This window comes from Gallinula chloropus, assembly GCF_964237585.1.
Source record: "Gallinula chloropus genome assembly, chromosome: 1".
NCBI classification, from domain to species: domain Eukaryota; kingdom Metazoa; phylum Chordata; class Aves; order Gruiformes; family Rallidae; genus Gallinula; species Gallinula chloropus.
In genome coordinates this window covers 21,920,133-21,947,857 of record NC_140085.1, presented here as the reverse complement: position 1 = coordinate 21,947,857, position 27,725 = coordinate 21,920,133, and the positions used below count along the sequence as shown (strand labels likewise).

The 27,725-nt window shown below is 43.5% G+C and overlaps 2 protein-coding genes across 3 annotated transcripts in view; one reads left to right on the top strand and one right to left on the bottom strand.

Moving 5' to 3' along the window:
• TIMP3 (TIMP metallopeptidase inhibitor 3) overlaps window positions 1-10,224 on the top strand; it is a 34,428-nt gene extending 24,204 nt beyond the window's left edge. The window contains exons 2-5 of the mRNA XM_084272266.1: window positions 1,744-1,826; window positions 8,096-8,207; window positions 8,896-9,017; window positions 9,626-10,224. Coding sequence (XP_084128392.1) covers window positions 1,744-1,826; window positions 8,096-8,207; window positions 8,896-9,017; window positions 9,626-9,823 — 515 coding nt within the window. The 3' untranslated portion in view covers window positions 9,824-10,224. The remainder of the gene's footprint in view (window positions 1-1,743; window positions 1,827-8,095; window positions 8,208-8,895; window positions 9,018-9,625) is intronic.
• Window positions 1-27,725, bottom strand: part of SYN3 (synapsin III) — a gene marked incomplete at both ends in the record, with an annotated part of 175,576 nt that overhangs the window by 111,814 nt on the left and 36,037 nt on the right. For both annotated transcript variants that reach the window (XM_084273252.1, XM_084273253.1), the window contains 2 exons: window positions 17,008-17,097; window positions 23,954-24,110. In XM_084273252.1, the coding sequence (XP_084129378.1) occupies window positions 17,008-17,097; window positions 23,954-24,110 (247 nt within the window). The remainder of the gene's footprint in view (window positions 1-17,007; window positions 17,098-23,953; window positions 24,111-27,725) is intronic.

The window sequence follows — 27,725 nt, the reverse complement described above, 5'->3', positions numbered from 1 at the left end:
TTCCATGCCTTCCTCCTTTGTAATGAATTGTTTTCTGCAAAGTGTTAATATGATACATTCAGCAAAATGCAGCTGAAATGCTGCAAAAGATTGTTGTAAAAGTGCTACTTCTGTACTGTGCTGGGAGTTGTGATCAGGACCTTCAGAGGCAAGGATGCATGTGGTCTGTTTTAGTTCTTGGATTTCAGAAGTCTGAAACATTTGGGTCATGTATTTCTCAGAAGTGCATTATTTCCAGTGGTATACTGGTATAAGCTTTATGCAAAAGTATCTGATCACTTTTACAAGAGAAAAGAGTTTTGGGGGGATTTGTATATAACTATTGCACTGTCAATTGTCTCGAAGTATGTTGCATTCTTTGGATTATTCTACTGGGATAATTTTCATAGCCTTTTTGACGAGAAGCTTAATGAATAAGAACAAGATTTTTCACAATTATGCTATTTTGATGTTTCTCTTGATTGATGGAGTTTTGTGTTCCTTGTTGGGTTTTTTGGTGGGTTTTTTGTTTGGTTGGTTTTTTTCTTTTTCTGTCCTGGTGTTTGTATGAGTGATGTTTGGGGTGCAGGATTTTTAAACAAGGATCCCTACACTTCACAGGATTGGTCTTTTCCAATCTCTTTTTCTGCAGCCCTTGCAAAAATTAAGCCCCTTCTGGTGCTTGCATAATGAGACTGCTTTAGGGCAGTAGGCTGAGTAATGCTTACCCTGTCACTAAGCTTTGCTCCTCTACTGAGAAGAGTAGGTCATCGCATAACTTTTTCCAAAGAGGATTGGTTTTTTATATGATCCTCTATGATCCTGCAATGAATAGGTTGGGTTTTTTTTTTGTTTGTTTTTTTTTTTTTGTGGAATGCCCCAAAAATACATGAGCAGAACTCTTCATTAAACATTGATTTTAAACTACCCACTAAATCCATCTGAGGGACCTCAAAATCCATATCCGTGATGGCTTGGGCTTGGTTGGCGTTGCTGTTGTGTGTCTGTGATACAGTGGAGGTATCTATGTCTAAGCGGGTGCAGCGTGCAGGCACACACGTATGCACATGGCCTCTTAGTATCCACAAAGAAAAGCAGTGCAGTGTATGTAAGGTCTGATGGATCAGCTTCAGTTTGTCTTTCTGGTGGCTTCTGTCTGGCCTGGCAGTTTTCTCCATGGGTTTGATGGTGGCCGAACAATCAGGTTTTGCATAGTAGCCCTTTGTTCAGGGGAGCAAGCTGTTGCAAGTTTTGTGCTATCTGAACGGTGGCAGCTGAAGTGTAGCCCCCAGGTATGGGGTATTCTGATGTGCTGTACTGTACTGTTGTGGTCATTGGGTAACAGTGCCTTGGGCACCTGAAGAACAATTTAAAAGTAGTGTCTTGTTGAACATCATTTTTATGTTGAGAGTCGACATTCATTACAGACTTCATCCCAGTGGCTGAGTGCAAAGATTTTAACAGATCTCAGCTCCAGCTATAGTTGGCTTTGTAGACTTCAGTGAGATTCAACATAAATAATGCTTGATCTTATTCCACACACAGAGAGAGATCTGGATTTCCTGTAAATAAGTACATGCTTTGCCAGCCTATGCGACATACCTTCATTGTGTCAGATTTAGAATAAAGCAAGAGGAAGATTGGCCTGCAGTTTTGTTTTATTTTACAGAATAATTTATCTAAAAGGCTTTTTTTGAAAAGGTCTAGCCTAACTGTTATGTAAAGTTGCTTATAAATTGTTGTATTTTTCCTCTCTTATGACAGTGATCCGAGCTAAAGTTGTGGGGAAGAAGCTCATGAAAGATGGACCGTTTGGAACGATGCGATACACAGTCAAGCAGATGAAGGTATGCTTGCAGGCATTTCACATAGGCTTGTAGGTGTGATACTGGCTCTAATTAACATGTAATTGCAAACAGAGTTTGCATACTTAAAGTAATTACATCTCAACTTTTTGTATTGGTTAGTGAGAATGGAGAAGAACTGCAAATTGGTAGAAATTTTCCTGGAGAAGGTATAGGAGCAGGAAGAGGTCATTCCTGACATATAGTGCTGAATACCTGAATATTTTTAAAAATTCTGGTCATAAAAGATGACAGATGGGCTTCTCTAGATCCTGGAGTCCTGTTTGTGTTCAACTTACACAGTGTTAGAGACTGTGGAAATGGAAGCTTTTCCATACAGCACTTCCACTAAATTCAAGATACGGTGGTGGTAAGGGGAGAGTGGTAAGGGTCTTTCCTTGCATTCCTTGTGGCCACCGGTTAGAATGATGGCATTTTACCATGTACAGAACAAATGAAACTTGTAGACTGAAATCTTTATATAAAGCTAAACAAAACACTGTAGCTTTCAAATAGCATCAGAAGAGCAAGCTATAGGGTATTGGCTCTGAGATGGAAAGAGGTAGATCTCTTATACCAGTTGCTTGGTTTCTCTAGTTCCTTTCTTTAGACCTCTTAATTCTTTGTTGCACAAACTGCACTCAACCTGCTGCTTTGGGCTTGCTTTTTTTCTTAAACTGACCTCTTGTTATGTAATGCTAAAAATCAGCCGTAGATTGTTTTTCTTGGCTCTGCCATTCCAGTCATGAGACTGGGTTATGTCTTAAAAAAAAAAAAAGAAGAAAAAGGAATGGAAAAGCTTGGCAGAGACTGCAGAAATCTGAAACGTATTAGACAAAGTAAAGGTTCAGAAAAAAACCCAGTCACTTGCCTGCCTCATAACAGTAACTCTCTTTATAAGGCAATTTATAGCTGAGCACGAAAGCTGGGAGGAGGAGACGCAAAGCCTGTTTCATAAGCTGTCGCAAAACCGCACACGTAGCCAAATCTGGTCCTGGCACGGCTCTTCCACTAGAGTGGAATGCTTCACTTTGAGTAAGAGGGCATGAGGTGTGCTGGGCTTACTGATTTCTTTAATCTTAAAAATTTCTTTTTAAGATTCAAAAGGAAATACATAACTGTTGGTTAACTTGTATTTATAAAAAAGACAACTGGTTTTGCTGGCAACAGTGAGACAATGCTGTAACTCCTGGTTTGTTTGTTTGTTTTAAATGGCTGTCCTGCCCTCATCAGGTTTGTGGCACCATGTGCTCTTCTTGTTCAGTTTTGTCACTCTCCAGGTCAGCAAGTAGGCTCCACTGCACAAAACTACTCAACATCCACATGCTGTGGTGGCTTCATCAACTTTCATTTTTCCGATTCCATGCCAGTTTGTCCCCTATTTTCCCTCCCACTCAGTTGAAAAGTTTGGTGCTCCCTGTTTAACATATGACCATGAACAGGGTCCAGTGGTGATCTAGTATAACAGAAATCCCCCAAATTAATTACTAGCCTTTACCAACCATAACACTACCCTCCCCTAACTCCATGATGCAGCCTTCTCCATTGTCAGCCAGTGAGCTGCAGTGTCAGAGATCTCTGCAACAGTATTAAGCGTTCATCCTATGACCTAGAAGCCTGCAGAAGTGTCCCTGCTATGAATAGAAAAGGCTGCCATGGGAAGGAACATAAGCCCAGCCAAGGTGAGCATGTTGAGTGGAGCAGCAGAGACTTTGCTGTCAAGTGACACGATTGGGTCAGTCTTTAAGTAAGATGCCTGTGCTTGTCCTGGCTGTTTCCACTGGGTTATTCTGCAGCACAGGGCCAGAGTGTTGCAGCAGATACCGCAGTAATTTGCAATGTCCTCATGCTGAGACCACAAGAGAACAATTGCCTTTTTGCAGGAGCATATCCATAGTGTTTTGTTAGGAAGCTAAATACCCAATGAAATCAGGAGTGCTTTTAAAGGGGAAATCCTGTGTTGGTCAGAGTGCCTCTAGGCCTGCTGCATAGGTGGTGGGCTGGTGAGACCTTGCATTGCACATTTAACTGTGACATTTGGCAGGAAGGAACCTGAAGCAGTCAAAGTGCTCAGTAGAACCGGAATGTCCGGAGGACATAGTTCTTGATAAGCAAACAAACCAACCAACCAACCAAGTGTCTTCTTTGAAACCCTCCTGCCTTCTGCTGAGCTTCAAGACTTCGGTATACAGAGGGATTCAGCTCCATGCAGTGGGGGAGCTCAGAATGACACAGCAAATCTCTCCCCTGCTTGCCCCAGTGAAAGCTGACTGTCCTGCTGAAAAGAAAACTAAGGAGGCCTATGGCTCTGCACAGCTGCATAGGAACAATTCTGAAGACAAAACTAACTTGTCAGTGTTTCTTGGCCACCTATAAACCCATCTGCACCTGCAGATGAAAAATAAACAAGCCATTTAGTCTATCAGTGTGTACTGCATTGCCTGTGGAAAGATTTGAGAGCCTTAAAAGACAACAAACAATCTTTGTGTTGCTTTCATGGGTTCCTTGAGTTTGCTGTGGCTGATTCTTACTCTCACTAACACCCTGAACTCATTGCTGAATTTCACAACTAAACCAGCCTGGGGCCTAGACTGGAGCACGAGGTCAGCCCAGAGCCACAGAACGGTGCCAGGCTTTCTAGCCTTCAGGTTTGTTGGTCTAAACAAGTTCTGTTCTTTTTCAAGCAACCACCTCCTTGCCCCCTTCCCTACTGCTTTCTCATATAATATAGGAATATTTAAAGATCACATGCCAGAAATCTGCACAGGGTTGATCTAACCCCTGCGTGTTGTGTGATGCTGCAGTGTGTTCTGAGAGTGGCCCAAACCTATTTCAGGAAACTGCAAAGGAAATGAGGAGATAAGATATTTCTATTCCATGTGCACAAACAGTCCTGGTTGACCATGGCAGCCTTCTGCACAGGCTGCCAGAAGCAAGCAGGCTTTCCTTGGTTTGTTGCTGACTTGTAAAATGAGTCTTAAGGGGTGAAATGCGATAGCCCCAAGAATAAAGAAGTGGTGTGGGATTAATTTAGTTTAATTTTAGACGGACTGAAATGAGGTGTTGAGTCCTTCCTGCTCTCTTGATTGTCAATGGGGAGAGACAAGAACCACCCAAGTGTGATGCAGCCCACCAGTTGTAAACAGCTATTTTAGGATGGGTTGAGTTGTTCTAGAGGTACTTGTCCTTTGTGTTTGATGAGAGAAGATGCCTAATGCATCTTAAAGCACTTAAATTTTAGGTATCTGAAAGTGAGGCAAGATGACTCCAAGCCTCAGTACCTAGTACAACCTCACATGGGAAGGGATAGCTGTAGGAACATCATATCACAGGGTGAAATTAACTGTGCAACAGCAACCACCGCAGGATTTGCCTGCATGTTTCTGAGGCAGTATGGGGGCTGCTGAGGAGAATGCTGACACAGCTGGAGTAGCAGTAGCAGACACCACCATGTGATGCTTGCTAATACTTTGTTCCTGGTCATTATGCTTCCAAAAATACACATTTGTGGCTGCAGGAGAACTCCAAGGGTAGCATTTAGGAGAGAGGCTAGCTTTCTGTTTGGTTTTCTTCTGACTGGTCAAATAGCCCTTCCAGGATATTTTGTGTAGCTAAAAATAATGCTTAAGGTATTGTTTTCTTTGTGTTGAAAGAGGACACCTGTGGAAGATTCCTCCTTGTTGAATTTTCTTTTTTCTCCCTTGACAACCAAGGTCATGGTGAATTTTCTTTAGTCATCAGAGGATGAGGCAGGCTCTGTCTGCTCCAACACTGGGTCAATTAGCATGACAGTTGCTAGCATTGATGAGGGTCACTGAGGGGTGAGCTGAAGTGCTTTTTGAGAGGTTGAGCATGTGTCCTTCAGCAGCCCTGACAGTGGTGTCCCTGATGGTAATGTAAATAGGAAATTAGGTCCAGGAGTTGAACACCAACCCCCTGTTTAGTATATCACTAGTGACTTCATAGGCTGTCATGTTGAGCTTGATGGTGCAGGAGATGCAAGGAGTGACAACAGTGAGGGTCCTGTAGGAAGAGCCTGAGCACCTTCTCAGAGGGGTGATTAGTCTGGCTTGTAGCCCTTTCAACCAGGGGGAGAATGGGCTCAAAGTGTCCCTGTGCACGTGCAGACTTTATAGCAGAGATGTTTAATTAGCCTGACACTGCTCAGAGCTTAGCACTCTGAGTGACAGATCACTTGTGGTGCACATGCATGGCATACAGCTCTCTGCAGCATAGATAGAGCACTGCCTGCAGAGACTGGGCAGCCCCAGCTGTTATCTTGGTCGCCCTTATCTGCTTAGATACTGCTATCATAGCTTCTTGCTGTGACACCCTCTAGAATGGGGTCTGAACACATGACCTTTTTTCTGTGTGCGTTTCCTCGCAGTACTCTTGGGAAGCAACGCAGAGCGGCTCTACAGATGAGGAATGAAAGTGTGCTGAGGGCTAAATAACTCATCCAAGGACAGGCAGGATGCTTGTGCCAGAACCAAGATCTCCAGCTATTTTGAGCATAATTGGAAAATCTGAGTAGATCATCCCATACCAAGAAAATTGAAGGGATAAAGCAGAGATAAGGCGAGGTTCAGTTTTTCCGTATTCATTGAAAGACTTTACTCACTTAAGGACACAACAGTATATTCCAAACATGATCTCTGAGCTTTTGTTGATATGTTATGATGAATTTTTAAAAAATGCTTTCCTTGCGTGTTTCCTGGGTGTAGAAGGGAGACTGGAAAGTGCAAACCCTTCAGCGTTTACTGTACACAGCAGTGCTGCTGCTGAGGTGAGATGCTGCTATCAGATTATGCTGTTTGGGCTAATATAACTAAGGAGAAAAGAACCCTGGACAATATTCTGTGGATGCTCAGAAAATAGTTTGAGCTCTTGGCATAGCAAAATTAGTAGCAGTTTTTATATGCAGTATCTGGGCCTAGTGTAAAAACCATTAACAGCCACTCTTTCAGAAAGAGATTTGTTGATTTTAGAGGAGGTGGGAGAATAGTGGAGCACCCCGGGATAATAGGGGACTTCAAGTAATAGAATTCAGCTGGAGGAGGATACCACAGCTTTGGTGGCACTGCAGCAAGGATCTGTATCTCTGGGATTGTTTGGGATTTGTTTGTGGCCTCACTTTCATATTTACCGTTAAACTGAACGTGAATGTCCTCTCTGTCAATAAAGCTGTCAGAGAAAAGGATAAGCTGGGAAATGCCATGGAACTGTGGCTCAATGACTTACTGTTTTCCAAACTTCTAAATGTTGGTCACAGTTGATGGGTAACAAAGAGAGACTGAATATTTTCAAAAGATAACCAAATTTTAAACATGAAGTTTTCAGGAAAGTCATCCTCAAGGTTTCAACAATAGGATATGTTTTATTTGGTCCAGTGTACACATGCAGTGGTTGTTTCATTGCTACACACAGGCTTCGTTATACTACTGACAGGTGGGTATGAATTTCCCTAAATCGCAGCGGGAAGGCCAGGTCAGATAGGGACACATGCTAATTTCTGTCTGAATCCAACTGCCAGCTATCTGTGGGTTCACGTTTCAATTAACCCAAACTGTAAGAAAGGTTGTGCGACAGGAGGAGGAGTGTAGGGGCATTCTGTATGCCTGATATTTTCTTTGTGGCGCCGATGAGTACTGGGCTAATTTTAGTAGATGTGGTAGAATTCTATTTCTGCATTCATTTAGCTAGAGAAACATTAAATCCTTGCTGAGGTCAGCAGGAGTTGCATATGCTAGGCGTTTGAGAAGGAGGTGCCTGGCTTGATGACTTAGATCAAGCGCCAAAGGTTTGAAACTCTTACAGCAGCAGCAGTGGAAAATAGGGTCATTGTTTAAAAGAGAAATCTCTTAGTTCGGAAGAAATTGTTTAAATCACATGAAGGAGAAAGATTCCAAACTTGAACTAATTTAATTTCTCCCTAATTATGAACTATATAAAGGGAAAAAATGTTCAGGATGTTGGCAGGGCTTGCAGTGTTGGCGGTCTGCTCACTCAGTGCCACTGGAACTAATGTGAGTGGGGAAAAGTGGTCCCTGTGCTGAATTGCAATGGCTCGTTAGCAGGTGGGCGTTCTGCTTTATCAGCATATCTGGTGGGGAGACTTCTGTCAGAGTCCAGCTAGCGCTGTTTGTCCGTCACCCCTGCAAATACTAAAAGTTCACTGCTTGCCACCATGGTCTAGGAACGTAGCTTGTAAAGAATCCAAGTGAAAAGTTATGACCTTAAGATGTCTTAAAGTATTTTTATTCTTTCTCTAGATGTACAGAGGCTTCCAGATAATGCCACATGTTCAGTACATCTACACAGAAGCTTCTGAGAGTCTTTGTGGAGTCAAGCTGGAGGTCAACAAGTACCAATATCTGATTACAGGTAAAGGACAATGTAGTTCTTTATAATCAGAACCTCTTCTGTTCTGTACATACACCTGCTAGGGACATGGGCAGCTGTATAGACAGCTCTGTATGGAGCTTCACAAGTGTTAAAATGGCCAACAGTATGTTGGTGTTCTGTGATGCTGAGGGTCGTTTCACTCTCTAGACTTCCCTCTTTTTCCTGAACAATCTCTTAGACCCAGCTGTGCTGTGACAGATACTCTGTATGAGAGCCCACAGCTGCCAGTTCATACCTGAACTTGCATGTCTGTCACAGGAAACTGGTTGCTACTTGGTTGCTCCAGACATGGAAGATCCCTTTTTGAATGAGCTGGAGAAATGCGGGCGGCTGAGATGGGGGAATGCAAGAGATCCTATAGAGATGTGGAAGCTGCCAAGGCTTGTTTCTAGTGAAGGTGTAAATTCACTTTGCTGTGTTGTTGAGAGGAGTTTGACAACATCACTTTACCCGCATGTTGTTGCTGGTGCTTACAGCTGGCACAACACTCTTAACTTAGAGAAGTGCTGTAATCTTGCTGGCCAGAGATTCCTGAACCAGTTAAAAAGCAAGCAGTCGCTGAGCAGTGACTGAAGCCAAACATATTGAGAGCATTACCCACCTCAGGAAACGAGAGAAGTGCTTGAGCTGGGAAGTGCTAACTTGTGACCGTGTCTCTGTTTTCAAGGCCGCGTGTACGAAGGGAAGGTTTACACTGGCCTGTGCAACTGGTATGAGAAGTGGGACCGGCTGACTCTTTCCCAGCGCAAAGGACTGAATCACCGTTATCATCTGGGCTGTGGGTGCAAGGTACGTGAGATGGTGTTTAGACATTCAAACCCTAGGATTCTGTTTTCCCTGGCTGGTGAACAGCCAGGAAGAGAAATGGAGGACAACAGTTTTTACAGGGGAAAAAGTAAAGCTCAGCTTTAGTGTTGAGACTGGAGCAGAGACAATCATAAGAATGCAGTCTGTCCCTTTTTAATGCTCTCTTGGAGTTAATTGGGTTAGGGAAGGGCTTTCAGAATCCATGCAGGATCATTTGCTGGTGAATGAAATCAGGTACCAGACGCTTGGCAAGATAATATCCAGCTTTTTTCCTGTGTAAACATTTAGAGTTCTTAAAACCTCACAGTCTGGCACTGGCACTAAGATATTTGCTCATGGCCCCAGGCCTGCAAAAATAGAGACACAAACTCAACTTTTCTGTACCTGAAAAGCCCTTTTGACTCTGGAATTACTTGCGTATGTGAAGCTAAGCACATGCTTATGTGCTTACTGAACTGAGGCTGAATTCTGGGTTAGTAAGCAAGGTTTGAGGGAGTGGAATTTTGAATCTCTCCTCTCTGGTAAAAAAGACATGTTACATAATGTTGTTTTGCCATGTATCCTTACCTGATTGCTCTCTGCAATTGCAGATTAGGCCCTGCTACTATCTGCCCTGCTTTGCCACCTCCAAGAATGAGTGTATTTGGACAGACATGCTCTCCAACTTCGGCCACTCAGGATACCAAGCGAAGCACTATGCCTGCATCCAGAGAGTGGAAGGTTACTGCAGCTGGTACAGAGGATGGGCGCCTCCAGATAAAACGATAATCAATGCCACAGATCCCTGAGCACGCTGTCCTTTCCTTATCTCCCCTCTCCCTTACTTGTGGCTGATCTTCCTTTGGACACTAACTCTTACCAGATCATGATGATGACAATGAAATTAGTGCCTGTTTTCATGCAAATTTTAGCACTTCGAACACTTAAAAAAGAAAAGAAAAAAAAAAAAAGGAAAGTAAAGAAAAAAGTCTGTGCTACCTTACTGAATTTGTAATCACCTTTTCCATTTTTTGATACCACTCATTTTGATCAGATGACATTTGGGAGCTTACTTTTGCACACCAGAGGGAAAAATGGGAGGGAAAAAAAAAGGAAAAAAAAGAAAAAAAAAAAAAGATAGAGCTCTTGCTCTCTTACACCTATCATTAGCTGTAGCAATATAATCTCTATTTTTTTAGGAAAACAAAAATCTAAAAACTATGCCGATTAGGCATTGTATCCTTCTATGTGATGGCTTCCCGTCACCTCTCCTCATGCACTAAGTGCTGAAAATATGTAGAGAACCATATTTAAAGGAAAACAGGTTTCATTAATCAGATTGGCAAATGAAACAAACTGAAAAGAAACCCAGCCTAAACTCTGGAAAAAATGACGTCCAAAAGAAATCCTCCTCTGTGGGAGAGACTGGCAATGTGATTGACTCCAGCAGTGGGAGAATTCACCTGGTGTGTGTGTCTGACCACATCATCTGGTAAAAGCATTGTTGACTGATTGTCCTAATGAATTCAGTCACAGTGTGAATGCAACAGCACATTGGAAGTTCTGGCTTTCCCCAGAACAAAAGAGAGTATTTTGTATATTTGTTGTTGTTTAAAAAACATAATGCCCATCTCCTGTGTTCAGGGAGGTAAATCCACCTACAGCAGAGAAGATGAAGTGCTGTGCCATCCTGTTTTGAGCAGCTTTGGCCCCTGAAATTTTTGCAGCTTAGCTTCAACAGCAAAACCAGCTTGTGAACACCTTAAGCCAAACAGATGCAAAAACACCAACTGTAAATCAATCACATGGAAGGGGAAAAGGGGAGACTTGCTAGAGCTCTTACTATAAAAAAAATCTATTGCCAAAATAGTGTTTTGCTGAACTAAGATGTATATACACATAATGACATAAGCTATTTTTGACAGGACGTGGACATTTTTTGGTGTTATAAACAAAAGAATGGTTTGATTGTGTTTTGAAGACAGAAATATTGACATTCCGAGTCAGTGAGTTGTTTTTATAATATTGAAGCTCCAGTGTACCTGCAGTAGCGGCCACAGTCATTGTTTCCTCTGTACCTTGCACCATGCTTCCTCCCCTGTGGCTACACTAGCTGCATTTGTTTATCTAGTGAAAGGAAGTGGGGGGGGTCGTCTAGGTGAGGAAGAATGTTCCTCTGAGAAGTGCTGGCTGGGATCATAAAATTTCGGCTGCCTGGAGGATTCCTTCTGTGTCAAGAGCTGTGTTTCCCTCTAGGCACTGTTAAGCATAGCTCTGTGCATGTGCTCGTACCACGTTGTGCGGTGATGTGGGAGGAGGAGCCTTACTGTCTTGTGCTTTGCTGTTGACTGGAGAAGTCTTTTCGTTCTATTTTGTTTTTTTATTAAGAAAACTATAATATAATTTTTCTTATCAAATAAAAGTATTTTAAGTTTTAATGATGGTGAAGAAGGGGTTGCTGACAAAATGGGTGACTGAGTTTTGGATGGGGAGGGCTTGGGCAGGGAGAAGATTATGCTTAACTTCATTTTTGTATTATGATTATTTATCTTAAGTTTCCATATATCTTCAGTTCATTCCACTTAGAAAGCAGAGCTGCCACCAGCAGGAAAAAGTGTTGCAGTGATTTCAGCTTGGGGCAATACATCATATTACTGTCAGTGACTTCAATTACTGGAGAGTTCTTTGGGACCTCTTTGCCAAACAGAGAGGGAGTCTGAGATGGGCCCTGATGAGTTTTTACGTTCCTTGCTTGCAGCCGGACCTCTGCCAGACATACATCCCCTGCAATGCCCCATTTACTAGATTGATTGTTGCAGCAAAAAGCACGTAGCCTCATTTTCAACATGAACTTTAAAGGGCATATTCAAAGAGTTGATGTAAGAGGTGCCTTGGCCTGCTCTGTAGTTGTTCAGCTGCACTGAGTGGCACCAGGGCACAAAACGCATTGAAAGTCTTGGATTTTCCTGTGATTCAGACTTGGAACACTTTTCAGAAGTCCTCTTCCCTGTGACTACTCCGAAATTACTGGTTGGAGATGAGAGGGAGAGTAGGGTGCTTCATGGCACCTATCGCAGGATCGCCTGGTGGGTCTGAATGTTGCCCCGTCTGGCAAAGTATGGGATTGGGCTTTGGGCACAGAGGGGCAATCTCTGCTAGAGCTGAGCACGGCTGACAAAGTGTCTGAAGGTCACTGAGGGCAGAGTGGAGCCGGCCTCTCCATCCTCACTGTTGGCATCGTGAGGAGTCGGCATCGCTGGAGATGGCCCTTCTGATGCTCAAGGCGACTTTGCAAAGCTGACGTCTCTTTGAGCTGCAGCTGCTTTTCCTGGCTTTGGAAGGCTAAATGAAAACGCCCCTCCATGCAATGAAGTGTTGATCTGAATTGTCGTTAAACTGCAGCTCTGCATATTTTACCTGTCACTGATTCATTTAGCTAGCTGAGACATCACAGTATTGCACTCAAATTATTGTGAAAATATTTGCATACTAATGCTATGAGGACTTGTGTCCTGAAGTAGGATATAATGTAGCTATGTGCTTTGTAAACAACAAACAGCAGATGCATTACCAGAAAATGAAGTGTGTTCCCATTTGATATTGCAGACAGTAAAATATTTCTGAGATGCAGACAGCTAGACTGACAGGGGTGGGGGTTTGGTAGCAAATCTTTCCCCTTGCTGTGTAAAGAAACAGTTGTTAAGGTTTTTAAAAATGCGGAGCCAAAAGGAGGGGGAAGAATCCAGTAAAAATACATTTCTTTGGGGAGGCTTCTTAATTTTGTTTCTGTGCATGCTATCAGGGACACGTGCTTCTAGGGCTAAGCTTTAGCTTGTGCTCGCATTACGAACCTGACTGAACGCTCCCTTGCAGTGAGAGGGAGCCATTAAACGGATTGAACAGACTCTAAACCAGACTCAAAGAGTTCTTCCTTTCTATCTGCTCTCCTTTTCTTCTGCCTCACTAAGCTGCTTCTGCCCACCAGTGGACAAAACTGTCCCTTCTTACAGCAGGCCACGTGAAATGTGGGAAGGCCAGGCATGGAGATGTGAGGAGGAGGCAGGTGTGAAGTTCTCCCCGAAATGTTAGGCAGTGGAGCATGCAATGGCTTGAAGCAGCACAAGTATCTTCCTGTCACCTCTGACATGCTCCTCACTTCACCCCATAACCTAAGGTTAAAGAGGAACTGTCAGTGGCACTGCTCATGTGAGCACAATCTCGGGGCATGTACAGGATCCAGGCTCCCCCCTTCTATGCTTCAATTATACGAACATTATTAAAAGTACTTTTTAAAATGCAAAGCTCATTTCTAGGCTGTTGCTGTTCACTTTCTTCCTTATAGGTATTTTTCCTTGTTTCCTTGAGAGTATTTTCCCCTTCAGAATTTAAAAAAAAATACTAAGTTGAAAGTGTGGGAAAGATTTGATTTTACTTTTCCAAAGTGGAGGGGGTAGAGAGCAGGAGGAGATCTGGGCATGAAGTACCTTGACTAAAGTCCTCTTGTGGGAAGCTTCCCCATCCCCTTTATGGGACAAACGTGTGATTTTAGGTCTAAGTTTCCTATGATTCAAAGAGTTACACGGCCCTTTAGGTAGAACTTTTCTAAAACTGAAATATATCACCATATCCCATTCATACTTGGCTGGAAAACGCTTAATCCCTGTGATGGGAAACATACTGCTGGGGTTTTTGCAGTAAAGACTGTTTGAACTAAAGGCATCCATGGGAACAAGCTTCCACTCTTTTAGATGTCTTAGAAAGTGTATTTCACGTACAATGTATTTTATAGCTTAGAAGGGCAGAACAAAATCTAGGGAGCTGCAAATTCTTCTGGCCTTTTTTTTACAATAAGTGGCTTTTGGGCTACCAGTCTCGAGACAGACCTTAAAAATCCACTAAACTTCTGCTGCTGCTTTGCCTGTAACTGGCTGCTTCTCTCTGACACTGTCCTTCCTTCACAGAGCCACTCTGCTGTTCCTGATAGTCATGGAAACGTGGGGAGGGAACCAAACCCATGTGAAAAATCTTGTTCAGAAGGAATGTATTTGTTGCTAAATTTTCTAGCACTGTTTACAGTTTTCCTCCATGTTATTTATAAATTTTATATTCAGTGAATGTATATTGTCTTTTAAGGTAATGTTGCATAATGTTCACTTTTTATAGTGTCCTTTTATTCTAAACAGTAAAGTGGTTTTATTTCTATCACAGACATTCTGTCTCTGCTTCACTTATATTAGTTTCTGTCCACTTCCACTGTACACAAAGGTATTTGCAAACAGATTTATTAATTTCCTTCCCTTTCTTGATACCATTTTATTGGGCCCAAAGCAGATATTCCACCTCTGGCAATTCTTGCACTTTGGCAAAGATCCTTCTCAGAGCCGCTCCCTCTTTTTAAAGAGGTTGATCTCCCAGAGAATTGTTACTGGGGTCATAAGCCCAGGAAAGGCAAACAGTCCCCTTTGAAGTGAGCGCATCCTACTTGTGAACTGGCCGTAGGGGGTCACTGGAGAGCAAGGCAGTCACTGTGGCTGTCACCAGTGGGCCCCAGGAGCCCTAGCAGGTGCCAGGTTGTTCTTGTTTCCAGTAATGCGATCACTGGGGGGGAAGGTGGAAAGGCAGATGCTTGTGGCAAAGGGAAGAGAGATTCTTTTCTGCTGTGAAATCATAGAATCACTTAAGTTGGAAGAAACCTTTAAGATCTATTCTCTACATGGATGAAAGAACAAAACAGGGTTTTTTAGATCTGTTCTACATTTAATCCAAAGGTTTAGAGAGTAAGCTTTGGAAAGTTTCAGATGTAGCAGGATGGGGATCTTTAATGTGAGAACTCTGTGGCTTAAAGCATATCATACTGTGAAGAGGTAAAACTAACATGGCTTATAAACACTTGCAGGGGGTCAGCCATCAAAGGACCACAGCATATTTTATGAGTGCTGGGTGGTACAGCTTGAAAATGTCTCAGGGAAAGGGATGGAAAAGAGCAGGAAAGGGGACTCAGTTTATTCCTGTCTGACACATGGAGAAGCTGGTGCACAGCAGGCAAACAACTTTCACAGGTACTTGGTGGAGTGATGACCACAGCAGAGCTTGCTTGGTGTAAGCGCTTGCCCACTCAGCCTCTCGCAGCCCGGCACGCTGTGAAGAGGCACCCTGGAAAGATCTTGAGAAGTTCTGCGGGCTCATTCTGTGAGGCAGACCCCCCACCTGGAAAGGGCTGGCCAGAGTTTACCCAAGTGGATTGTTGCTTGTGTAAATGTTTGGAGAGTGACTGATTTAAACCAGGTTACTCAAGCTTGCATGTCAACAATAGTGTTTGTGTTCAGATCTGATTATCTGCAGCTAAAAAAGGTTCTTTTGTTCTTTTGGAAGTAAGCAATGGCATCTCTAAGTAGGGAATCAGTTATAAAGATGACAAATATGTGAAATTAAGATCAGGGCTCTGATAATCTATGCTGGTAACAAACGCATTTAGGAATCTAGACTCAGATTTCCAGACAAGAAAATAATGTGAAAAATGCTAGCTAATGTATTTGCAATCAAAGCCTTAATCAAGTCTTCCAAAAATACCATTCCTGAAGTGATGGTCAAAGTCACGACTGTCCTGAAGCATTACACGAGTCACAAAACCTTCTTTAGAAATGAGCAGGAATTAAATACAACATGAATTATCAACATATTCATCTTAAAAGTCTGCAACAAACTGTCATGTTGTGTTTAAGGACCATCCATTTCTTCATGTCTTAAAAGACAATACAACTCTCACCACCACATTACTCACAGCACTCATGGCACTTACCTTCACCACATGCCTGTGAAGTATGGAAGTGCTGTTGTCCGCACAGCACGGGTAGAGAATGGTGTACTGGGACAGAGGGACTGGCATTTTAAGATATTCAGGTACCTTAGCAAGTTCCAGTGGGATTTTTCACAAGAATCTAAAAATGTTCCTTTTGCATTTTGGTGCCTGTGTCCATCATGTAGTACCTACACCCTATTATGCATCATGGCTGGCCCACAGTGTTGCAGTGAGTGTGTGAGGAAAGAGAGGTTTGAACGTTCTGGAGCCCTAGTTTGACATCTCAACAACCCTCATATTCAGGCTGCCCGTGCCACTCGAGTTCACAATCAAGTGTGGGAAATAAGCTCAGCCAGCCAGTGGCTCATAGGAAGGGGTGTGTGTGTGTGTGTGTGTGTCACAGTTTGGTTCACACATGGCGTCATCGAAGCCTCATCCAGGTAAGAAGGGTGGTTATAAGTTGGAAGCAAAAACTCATGAAGGACTACTCGGCCTTTTGACCCAGTGAAAACAAGAGACATGAACAGTTTTAAACAAAGCCAGTTGCTTTGCAACAATTCTCCAGGACTAAAGGCAGATCTCTTTGGGAGGTGCCCTAAAAGTTTGGTACAGTGACCAGTAGCCACACAGGGCACTGAGTGTTTAGTTTTTGACAGGAAGACTAGACCCTGGTGTCACTCTGTGGATGAAACATTGCCAACTGAAACAAACGCTTTCTCAAGGACTCTGATTTGCTTTGGGTACCCAGTCAAGCTGATAAATGCTTCATGGATGGCAACCCCATGACAGGCCAAGCAAACAGACACTGTGAATCTCTAATGGCCTATGTCCCAGATCATCAACATAATTACAATTCCAGGAAGGGAAAAAAAAATCCACTTTATCTGAATAAAGTGATTCCTCCCTCTAAAGGGATGAGTTTTTGTTGGTTAGATTTTACAACGGATTTTTGTTTTGGTGTTGAGCCTAATTTTTCACTTTTTCTGGGTCCATACATGACCTGGGGGAGGGTGGGACAAGAACAGAAAGAGATTCCCAAGCACTGCTTTGTGCATACTGCTTTTAGCTAGCAATTCTCTGGAAATGAAAAGTGAGACTTTTCCCACCATTCCTACCACCATCCCTCGTGCCCAACTCACGTTTCTTGCTTCTCCCCCATCTACCCTATAGTCAGAAGAAAACAAAGGTACTCACCATCTGCTTGTGGCTTGGGAAGAACGTTTGCTCCACAAGAGGGAACTTCTCAGGACCCAACGAGTTGAAGATTTTAATGAGCTGAGAGAACTTGGGATGGGGTGGGGGTGGGGAACAGAAAAACAGACACAGTAGATGTCAGTGGCTTATTGTGTAGAAGGTAAGTGCTTGCAAAATGTTCTGAAACCAGTGAAGGAGGTAAGACAAACGTTTTTATTATGCCTTTCCCACCTCGCTTTCTTGACCTGAGAGCAAGAAAATACGAAGTTGCTGTATTTACCCAGGGCCAAGCCAGTCTGTGTACACAAACCTTGGACTAAGAGAGCAGGGAAGGGTTTCGAGAGCCAGGAGGGGATCAGTTTGCGTTCAGTTACAGATTGCTACAAGCAAACTTTCCTTTCCAAATGTGGCTGGGGAGAGGGTGGAGAGGAAAGAGCCCTTCTTTGTAGAGGAAAGGGCTCAGAGGAGTGACCAGGCAGGAAATCAGTGCCACTCCTGAGCAAAGGCAAAATAAATCAAAGATCTGCCTTGGATCCCTGCCCCACAGCCGAATCAAAGCAAGGCACATTTACCCATTGTGCTCAAGAGGAGAACTGCCAAGAGACACAGATGACTAGAGGGAACTGCCCGTGCTACCTGGTTTGAGTGTTAGACCAAGGAAGCATGAACCTACTGGCACCCATACCCATTTATTACCAACCAAAGGTGTCCAACAGCCCCCCCATGCATAGCAGGGGAGATCATCTGCTACCCCTGCTGCATCCACCAGTGAGGTGTGATGGAATCACTAGTCTGTGAGGATGGTATCTGGAGATAGCAGTATGCACATTGGGGATAGCAACAGTGCTTGTATTTCACACACAAAGTGAACATTTACCACTGTCCCAGCCTGTCAACATGAACTTCACCATTATCACCACTATCATCACTGTTATAAACTGTTTATCATTTGGGGTTGTGCCCAGCCAGACACAAAGCTCCCTAATGTAGGACTGACTCCTGAATCCTGTTCGAATTCCTGCTCAGCTTTGGCCATCTGTGAAGCCAGAAGGCTATTCGGTACAATGCCTGCAGCGTCCCTGTTCAATATATCATTGAACAGCTGGAAAAATCCCACTGAACTGTAAGAGAGAAACTTAATAACCATGGCAGAATATGTTGCTGAAGCAACGTATACCGAAGAGAATAAGAGGTGGTATATGTAGCAGATATATACCAGAAACCTTCTGGATCTCATGAGTAAGGTAGATTCTTTGCAGTCTCTGGCCATTCAGCTTTCCCTCTGAAGAGGTCCAGCCCCGTCACCATGGACAATGTTGAACTGTGCTGTTGGTGAAGTGATTAGATTGGCAGCCTTGCAGAAGGCATGTAAAGCTGAATAAAGTGGCTCGATTATTTTCATGGACATTAAGAGAATAAAATGATTGCTCCACAGATAAGAATCTTGTTTCCTGCTGAGCTGGTGGATGTGTCTGAATTCCCCATTGATTCCCTGTTTGCAAAGTAATTTAGAAACTCAATCTAGTTTCCAAGTCACCCAGAACTTGATAAAATCAAGTTAAATTAAAGGCCTCCAGTCTGGGCCAAGTGTCATGGTAAAGCCTTCACAAAAGTTCCTTAAAGTTCCCTATCAAAGCTATGGATGCATTCATCCTGAAGGAGACCTTCGTGTCACCTGTGTGACAGGTGACAACACGCAGGGAGCTAACACACAGATTACAGGAAAGAGACAGATGTCTAGGGAACAAGGGAAGGGAGAGAGAGCCCTCTTTCTTCCCAGTAGCATCATCTGCCTAATCTTAGATGTTCTGAGCAACGGCTGAAGCCAGTAAATGTACTGAATTGCAACCCTGAGGTTACATTGCTGAGTAGCTGCATGAGGACTCCTTTACTGGTTGCTGGGCTACGTCTAAGCAAAAGTACTTCTGTGTAACCTGAAATTTCACTTGGTGGTGGAGAAGAAATACTCCCTTCAGAGTTAAAGGGTGGCACGGATGTAAAAATATGCATCCAGTATGTAAAGAACTCAGGCTGCAAGGTGTGTGCCAGTCCCAGGCCACGTGCTGAAGGGGCAGCTGCCAAAAAGGTTCAGAAAAACGCAAAGAATCTTTTTACTGATCTTGTAGGTCAAAATGTGGCATTTAAGAAAATCCAGAAAACATCAAGAGGCAGCATATCCATAACTAACACCCTCCTCACCTCACATGCATCATCAGATAAGAGAAAAACTCCCTGTGCAGAATAATTATTGCTGGCAAGGAGAATATTGATGTTGGGGAAGAAGGACACCTTTCTTCTCTTTAAATACCTGTGCTAGTCCTGCACATCCTAGAGAAGAAAAATAAAGCCCTGTTTTGAGTAGCAAAGTGAGCAAACAGGGCTCAGAAGTTGAACAGAATGATACAGGGACAGGGAGAGGAGGAAAAACACCCTGGCTGAGGGCAGCACATGCTCCTCACTGAGTGGGCTCAGTCCTGGTGAAACATGGATGCTGGGACATTGAGGTGACATATGTTTATCATAGGAAAACAGCTCAAACAAAATAACTGGAACAACTGTGCAGCTGACAGTGTCCTGACTTGTTGCTTGGTCTTCCTTTTGAAGTGTGCAGCTCTTGGCTGTTGCTGAAATACCAAATGTTTCAGATGAACAGATGAGAGACTCAGCCATCTGCGAACCTCCTCAATGGGCCAAGCCTGCAAAAAGGTCTGACTCTGGTGTTGACCCTCATGGGACAGTTCCCTCCTTTTTTCCCTTTTGGAGGCAATTGTTAAGGGCAGGATATTGGCGAGGAGACACCCAAGTTACATGGTGCAGCAACCCCTTACACAGATTCTGTGATACAGAATCACAGAATCACAAGGTTGGAAAAGACCTTTGAAGATCATCAAGTCCAACCATTCCCATCCTACGCTAAACCATATCCCTAAGTACCTCATCAACCCTTTTTTTGAACACATCCAGGGAAGGTGACTCAACCACCTCCCTGGGCAGCCTGTTCCAGGCCCTGACAACTCTTTCAGTAAAAAAATATTTCCTAATATCTAATCTAAACCTGCCCTGGCACAGCTTCTTGCCATTTCCCCTTGTCCTATCTCTGTCACCTGGCTGAAGAGACCATCACCCAACTGACAGCAGAGCTCAGGTAGCACCTCCAAGTGCATTTTATATGAGTAGGAATGTTACTGTCAGCAACAAAGCCAGATGTAACCGCCCCTCCCACAGTTTGATATCAGTTACTTTCTGTGATTCCATTGGTTTTATTGAAGTTGCATCCAGACCTCAAAGCAAGGCATGGGACAAGGCAATGTGGCCCAGTCTGTGTTTTAAGTGAGATGCCATTCCTGGCTGGTTGGACATCAAAGTTACTTGCAGGGAGTCTTTACAGAGAAATAGAAAGATCCATTCAGAGGATCCTGAGGCCTTTTGTGTATTTTTAAAGTGCATAGGCCATCCGGGAGTCTATATGCCTTGACAGTCAACAACAATTTGGCTGGGAGTCTCTTGGACTCTGAGGTTGACTGTCTTCAAGACTTTGTATTTCCCGCAGACCAACATTTGCAGAAGTTGCCTTACGATTGCGGGTGTTGCTGCAGGTGATACGATCACTACTCTGCTCATTGTTCCCACTGTATTTTGTATTGTAACTTTTATAACACAAGAATTTTTGGTTGAAGCATTGTGTTTAGGCGCTGGTAGTTTATCAATAATTCTGGGATCATCTTGAAACATAGGTTTCTTAGGTATTTCTCTGTGAGATCCCCCTGAATATGTCTGTTTCTCTTTCAGCAATGCCTATTTCAATAAATGCCTCTGCTTAATGCAAATTTTAACCTTTGAATAAATTTGTGTACTGCAGTACTGGAAACCTGGCAAATGACATTAAAAAATGGGGCTGCATGTTTGAGTGAACTCAAGCCCAAACTCAGCTGATTGTAATTAGAGTTACTGAGAAAAAACACTGTTGCAAACAGCCAAGGAAAAACAGTCTCACTTCCATCCCCCTCCAAAAAATCATAAACATTTCTATGAAATGGAACCATTTTTGGAAAAAAATAAAAAGGGAGAGTAAAAAGGATATTTCTCAGGGGTATTTAATTTTATTTCTTCATCTATCTCAACTGTTTTCTAAGTCCAAAATGTTTCCAGTAATATTTGTAAAGCAGATCCCTTATTTCAAGATGCCTGTTTTGCAATCAGAGTAGAACATACACAGAAGTGGTCTGTCCCTATCTCTCATTTCCCAGCTATCAGAGTCTGATTTTTTTCTGATTCTGCTGCCAGCGAAGATTTCTGCCCTCAAATGCCCCAGTGCAATCTCTACCTGAGCTTCAACCTGACAAAATGTCCATGCTAAATACCAACCCAGATCCCATCTGAACTCTTAAATTCCTTAGGGTATTGCAGTCTTTGGTTTTGGAGGTGGCATATGTGGGGGTGGGGGCGGGGGGGCTGTAGGGAAAGGAGGCATTCTGCAAGCCTGTTTTAAGTATTTACGAGTGGTTTCCTTGACTCCTCTGGGAAAATTGTCTGAGACAGCTGTCTTCCCTGTGAGAAAACATGGCACAACTGGACCAAGAATAGCTAGAGCTGAGTTACTGGCAGAGCCAATTTCTCCCATACTGCTTTTCCAGCCCTGCTTTTGTTCTTTTTTTTTTGTTTGTTTTTAAATGTGCTGAGTTTGTTTACTTTTATTTTACTAAAAATAGGCCTGTCACATCTTAGGGCCCCTGCACACCATCAGAAATATAATTAAAAGGCATGAGCTGAAAAATGTCAACTAAACTTTGACCATCTCAACCCCAAAATCAAATGGAACAGACCACATGACTGTCTTCCTTTACTAAAAGCCAGTGTAAGTGCAGAGGCTTTTTGTCTGGTCACTGGGGTCAATACGCTTGTCTAGAACCAACTGTAGGAAACAATGCAAAGGTGTTGTACTGAGCACTGTACTTGATTCCTTTCTTCCTCCTCTTTCCGACCCCAGCAATCCTTGTCATTCAAGTGGGGACTGAAGCCGATGTGCATCATCAAATTATACAGTGATGAAAAAGTGAGATTTTTCTACTACTCTCATTGCTGGACTGCAACTTTTTATTTTTTTAAGGCAGAACCCTGATTTGGTCTCAAAAAAAAGTGCCCATAAGTCTTAAAGCAAGTGAAAATGGAGAAGACCATGTCTGTTACACTGGCAAACATGTTTTGGTAAGAAATTAGCTAATTCCAATCCTGCATAGTCATGGAAATAAAAGTCTGAGTTGTTACAGACCTCAGCAGGATTTGAACTACTGGTCAACACACTGAAGACTAACAGGATATTTATTCCAAATAAAAAACAACAAAAAAGACTTAATTAGGTATCAAGGAAGATTGTTACCACTTGCTATAAACATTCAGTCTCACCCCAAACTGTATTTATGCAATGAGTATGGGGAATTCCTAAGACCTCTCTAAAAGTTTTCCATGGGGGAAATATTGGAAAGTCCCATCCATATAGAGCATAATTTCCTGACTGGGACCTAGAACAATGCAGGGAAATTTCCATTCTGGGAGCGTCCGGAATCAGGAAGAGCAATGTGAGATGAAATTGCCTGGAAGACATTCCAAAATGGGATCAGCACCTGACTTTTTCCTGTAGGTGCTACAATGTCCAACTTTCCTCCTGTGGTTCACGATGGCCAGACTTAGTCCACTGGCTCTCCTGTTCCCACAGTTTCTACTGACTTAGAGCTGGTCATTAAACAGACCTGGATATTTATTACAATCTTGGATTTGGGGCTGAGACAAACCAATGATAATATTTCTTTTACGTAGGTGTTTGGTCATCTCCAGGAAAGCAGGGCACCGTCACATGTAACGGTTACCTAGGAAGACAAACGCCATCACCCTGAATGTCCTCACCTTCCTTCAGCTTTCCCCAGCTTTATATGCTGAGCATGATACCATATGGCATGGAATATCCCTTTGGTCAGTTGGGGTCATTTGTCCCGTCTGTGTCCTCCCGTATCTGCTTGAACATCCCCAGCCTACTCACTGGTGGGGTGGTGTAAGAAGCAGCAAAGGCCTTGACTCTGTGTAAGCACTGCTCAGCAGTAACACAAACATCTCTCTTATCAACACTATTTTCAGCACAAATTCAAAACACAGCTCCATACAAACTACTATGAAGAAAATTAACTACCTCATCTGAATCCAGGACATGGGCTCAATGAACCAAGACTTCATGATAATCTTGTATTTCCTTCTGAAGCTCCTGGAAAACTTTGCATGCTTTCCCCTTTCCTAGTGCCTCTTCCTGAAGTCTTTGCCATTCTGTGTTCCTTTTTTTCCTAGACCTAGTTGTTGAAGAAATCACCCCTCTGCTTTCCTTCCCTTTCTTCTCAGCTAATTTCCTCACAAGACCAGCCAAAAAAGTGCAGGTTGCACTTCTGAAAGGAACGGATAGATTTAGTCTTAGCCTAGGGCACCTGGCTACTACAAGCATACATCTAATAAAAGATGCTAGAAATAGTATAGTTCAGATATCCTACAAAGCAGTGAATGGTAGTGTTTCTTTTAAGGTAGTTTTACTATGTTTTTATCAGGACATAGAATGTGCTACTATTGATCAGTTATTATTAATCTATTGCTATTCATCTACCCTGCCTTAGAAGAAATCTAGGTGTTGTACCGCTGGCTGTGACACATTAGAGTCTAGGACAGGTGAAATGTCCTACTCAGTGTGAGGAAATAACACCTTGGTATTATTAGAAGTTGATAAAGACGCATGGTTGATTTTTTTCTCCCCTTGAAGAATTGCCAGCTGAATTCCTAAGGTTTAGATGGGGGTTTTAACCTAAAGACACAAATTCCTATGAAACAGACTGAAAGCTGAGTTTGGTGCTTTATTGGTACCACAAATCTACTTTGTAGGGTTGGCATGCAGTAGAGGTGGATCATCACTTACCACCCAGGGCTTGCTGCAGAAGTTGTAAATGGAGTAGAGGGAGTTGACTGTGTGGATGCCACCATACTGGAGGCCTATGATGAGGCCGCGGAAGTCCTCTCCCAGCGCCATGCTGTAGGCGTGCTGCCGGATCAGGACAAAGTCGGGCTTGAAGGACCTAAAAGATGAGGAGAGCACTGTTTTACTTTCAAAAACTCAGCAACACTTCTAACCTCCCTGTTAGAAGCTGTTTCTTCTCTATCCTTCTCCTTTTCATTATCATGTACTGCTCTTCTTTGCACCTGCTGCCACGGATTGCTTGCGTTAGAAGGTAACAAACCAAACAAAAATGTCCAGTCATTAAACAAGGGAAAATCCAATAGAGCTGGAAGTGTGACAGTGTAGAAAACAGGCCAAAGAGATTTGCTGCAGCTTCCACGTCACTCAGGCATGCACAGGAACAAGCCATAAGCGGAGCCAAGAATTGTAAATTCACTGGTGGGGGGATTTTCTTTTCTTTCTAAAAGCTTGGCCATATTTGGCAAGCTCATTGCAATGTGTGACACAGATGAGGGAGCAAGTTTGTTTCCTGATGACTGAACTCAATATTGAAGCAATGCCCAGTGGGTGGGGAGGTCATGAGGGATTTCAAAAAGCTGTCGTACACATCCATATGTTGACATACATTCCCCCTGTAATCAGTTTACTACATATGCAGCACATCCGAGGCTCTTATGGCTATGAGTCAACAAGTAAAAGGCAGGCATGGTAATGTAATTAATCAAACGAGCAGAGCCCCTCAATCAGTGCTTGGCGTGGACTTCCAGAATATTATTTAGCAAGACTGGAGCTGGAAGTCCTACAGTTCAACAGCAGCAGCTCTCCGCAAATGCACAGAAAATGGAGGCCCTTTCTAGGTAAGCCAACAGGCAAGAGATTATCCTTCAAACAGCCAGATCTCATCCCTTGCTGACACTGCGTCTTCAGAGCCATTCAGAAATCTCTGGAAACAGCAGCTGGAAAGAAACTGTTCCCAAAATGGAGCTCGGCAATTCATTCTTGAAGACATGGAAGGGGCTTTTCCACTGAAACAAGGGTTTATTTTATACTTTAACAGAGGTTGTATCAAGGACATCGGAGAAATTTCCATGGTGTATTAAAGATTTTCAGAGAAATGAGCTCTGTAACCAGGTCCCATTACCTCACTGCCCTCAAACATTTTCCTTGCTAAGAGACTATAATTTCTATCCTTTGCATGTATAAGCTGGAAATACTTTGGGTTTATAGCCCCTATTTTTATTTCCATCATTTTGGCAGGGAAATCTGAGATGGTGACTGGGCCAGATTGCGGCAACAAACACTGTATACAAAACCCAGCACAGCTTTGTTGTTTGAAAGCCACTTACTTTGTTTGTTGGCCTTGGGTTTTTGTTATCGCCTGGGACATGGTGAGGACTGTGCTCTGCTTTTGTGATGCAAGAGGCCAAGCTTTGGAAATGTTGTGATTCCCTCCCATGGAGTATTTTTAAACCCAGGCATGTTCCCTAATGTACTTGGCACTAAAGGTGGTGCTTTCCTCCAGCAGCGAGACGCATAACGAGCATCAGGAGGGCTGCGCTATCACTGTACAACTGATTTATGAACCTCCCTTGTGTCAATGGGGGTGAGGCAAGTGGTGACCCCCTGTTGCGAAACAGCAAGTGAATACAAGTCTTGGAAAACTCAAGCTGCTCCATTTTGCTGGACTTGCCATATAGAAAGTACTCCAGTGGCAGGCACCCATCCTCAGAAAGCTTTCAAGGACCAGGACTTGATGTCTGTGCTGAGTTACTAACAGTTGTGGTGCCTGGAATGGCAAGAGCTTCAGACAGGTCCCTCCTTCATTCAGTTTTCTGAGCATATGAAGAAGAAAACCATCCCTGTTGCACCTCAAGTCTTTCGGATACTGTGGTCAGTTTTGGGCCTCTCACTACAAGAAAGACATCAAGGCCCTGAGCTGGTACAGAGAACAGCAACGGAGCTGATGAAGGGTCTGGAACACCAGTCTTATGAGGAGTAGCTGAGGGAACTGGGACTGTTTAGTCTGGAGAAGAGCAGGCTCAGGGAAGTCCTCACTGCTCTCTACAATTACATGAAAGGAGGTTGTGATGAGCTGTGTGTCAGCCTCCTCTTGCAGAGTAGCAATAGGACAAGAGGGAATGGCTGCGAGTTGCACCAGGGGAGGTTCAGGTTAGAAATGAAGTTTTTTCTCAGAAAGAGTGGTTGGGCATTGGAACGTCTTGCCCAGGGAGGTGGTGGAGTCACCACCCCTTGGGGTCTTCAGGGAAAGATTGGATGAGATACTTAGGGATGTGGTTTAGTTAGTAATATAGGTGGTAGGGGGACAGTTGGACTAGATCTTAGAGGTCTTTTCCAATCTTAATGATTCTGTGATTCTGTGATTCCCCAGACTTGACTTAGGGACCAGCACTTACTGGAGCTGCACAGCAATGGTTCAGACCATTGCTCCTGTCTCCCCAGAAGAAGTGGCAGTATTTTCCCTTAAACACCTGCCCCAGCACCCTGGGGTGGGATCGTGGTGCTGCAGTGGGGAGGAAGCATGCAGACGAGTGTGACCAGCCAGAGGAGGGAGGGAACACAGCGGCTGGGAAACTGCCTTCAGTGGCTTTACTTCTGCCAGCCAGAAGTTTAGAAAAAAAGCTCTTGTCTTTTCAGATCCTGGCAAAGGAAGAGTTTTTTCAGCTTAGAAGATGGATACGAGAATACAGAATTAACGTAGAAAAGCCTATTCTCAAACTCTGCATCGTGTGGGAGGGCAGGGCACTTCTCATGCAGCAGATGAGGAGTAAATCTCTAAAGCGAAGGTGGACACTGAATCCCTGTTTTGAGCCGTGGGACAATGAGGATGTTCCCATGGATACTGAGAACAAGGCAGAGGAGTGCAGGGCCTGGGACTAGCTGCGAATAAACATCAGCTAGAGAGCCCCGGAGTCTGCGAGGCGTCTGTAACAGAGAAACAGAGACCATAGGCAAAATGAGGCGAGGGGCTAGGAAGGATGGCAGGTGGTAAAAGGGGAATGAATAGTCATGATAGGAGTGGTGGTGTGGAAACTGAATAACTGGGGGTACCAGCGATCTGGGGAGAAAAGAGCTGAACTGCTTCACACGAAGATTCTTGCTTTTTTGGTAGAAGATTACTTTAGCAAGCTTCCACTCATTGTCAGAGTGTAAAGCTTAAGCTAAGACAGCAAGCCTTGGATTTGGAATAGCTAATAGCACAACTGTTTTCTTTGCTATTTCAACCCAACCCAATAACATCTCCCATGACAGAAAGTTGAAACCCTTGGCAGACAGACAGCTCAGGCACAAGTCCCACATTTGAAACACCAGTGCCAAAACCTTTGGGTGAGCCAAAGCTCAGTGGCACCTACTGTGCTGAGGTCCTAAGCACCCGAGTCTGTCAGGACTAGACCTATAGAAGGACCATGTAACTTTCCTCCTCACTAGATCTGTCCATCCAGAGTATAGGTGACCACGTGCGGTCTTGAATAAAACCGTACCTAGACCTCTGCTAATGAGGGGTCTTGGAAATTGATTTGATCACAGAAAGAATACAGGAACACCTATTCTAATGGACAGGGAGATGGGATAGGTAATACACAAGAATCCTCTGTTTAAAAGAAAAATAGAAATATCCAAGGCACTGGAGACATTTCATTTTCAGAATGAAATAGCTGGTTGGATTTAATTTTCCTCTGGAATGGAAAGATGCTTTCTTTTCAGCTCACGTGGC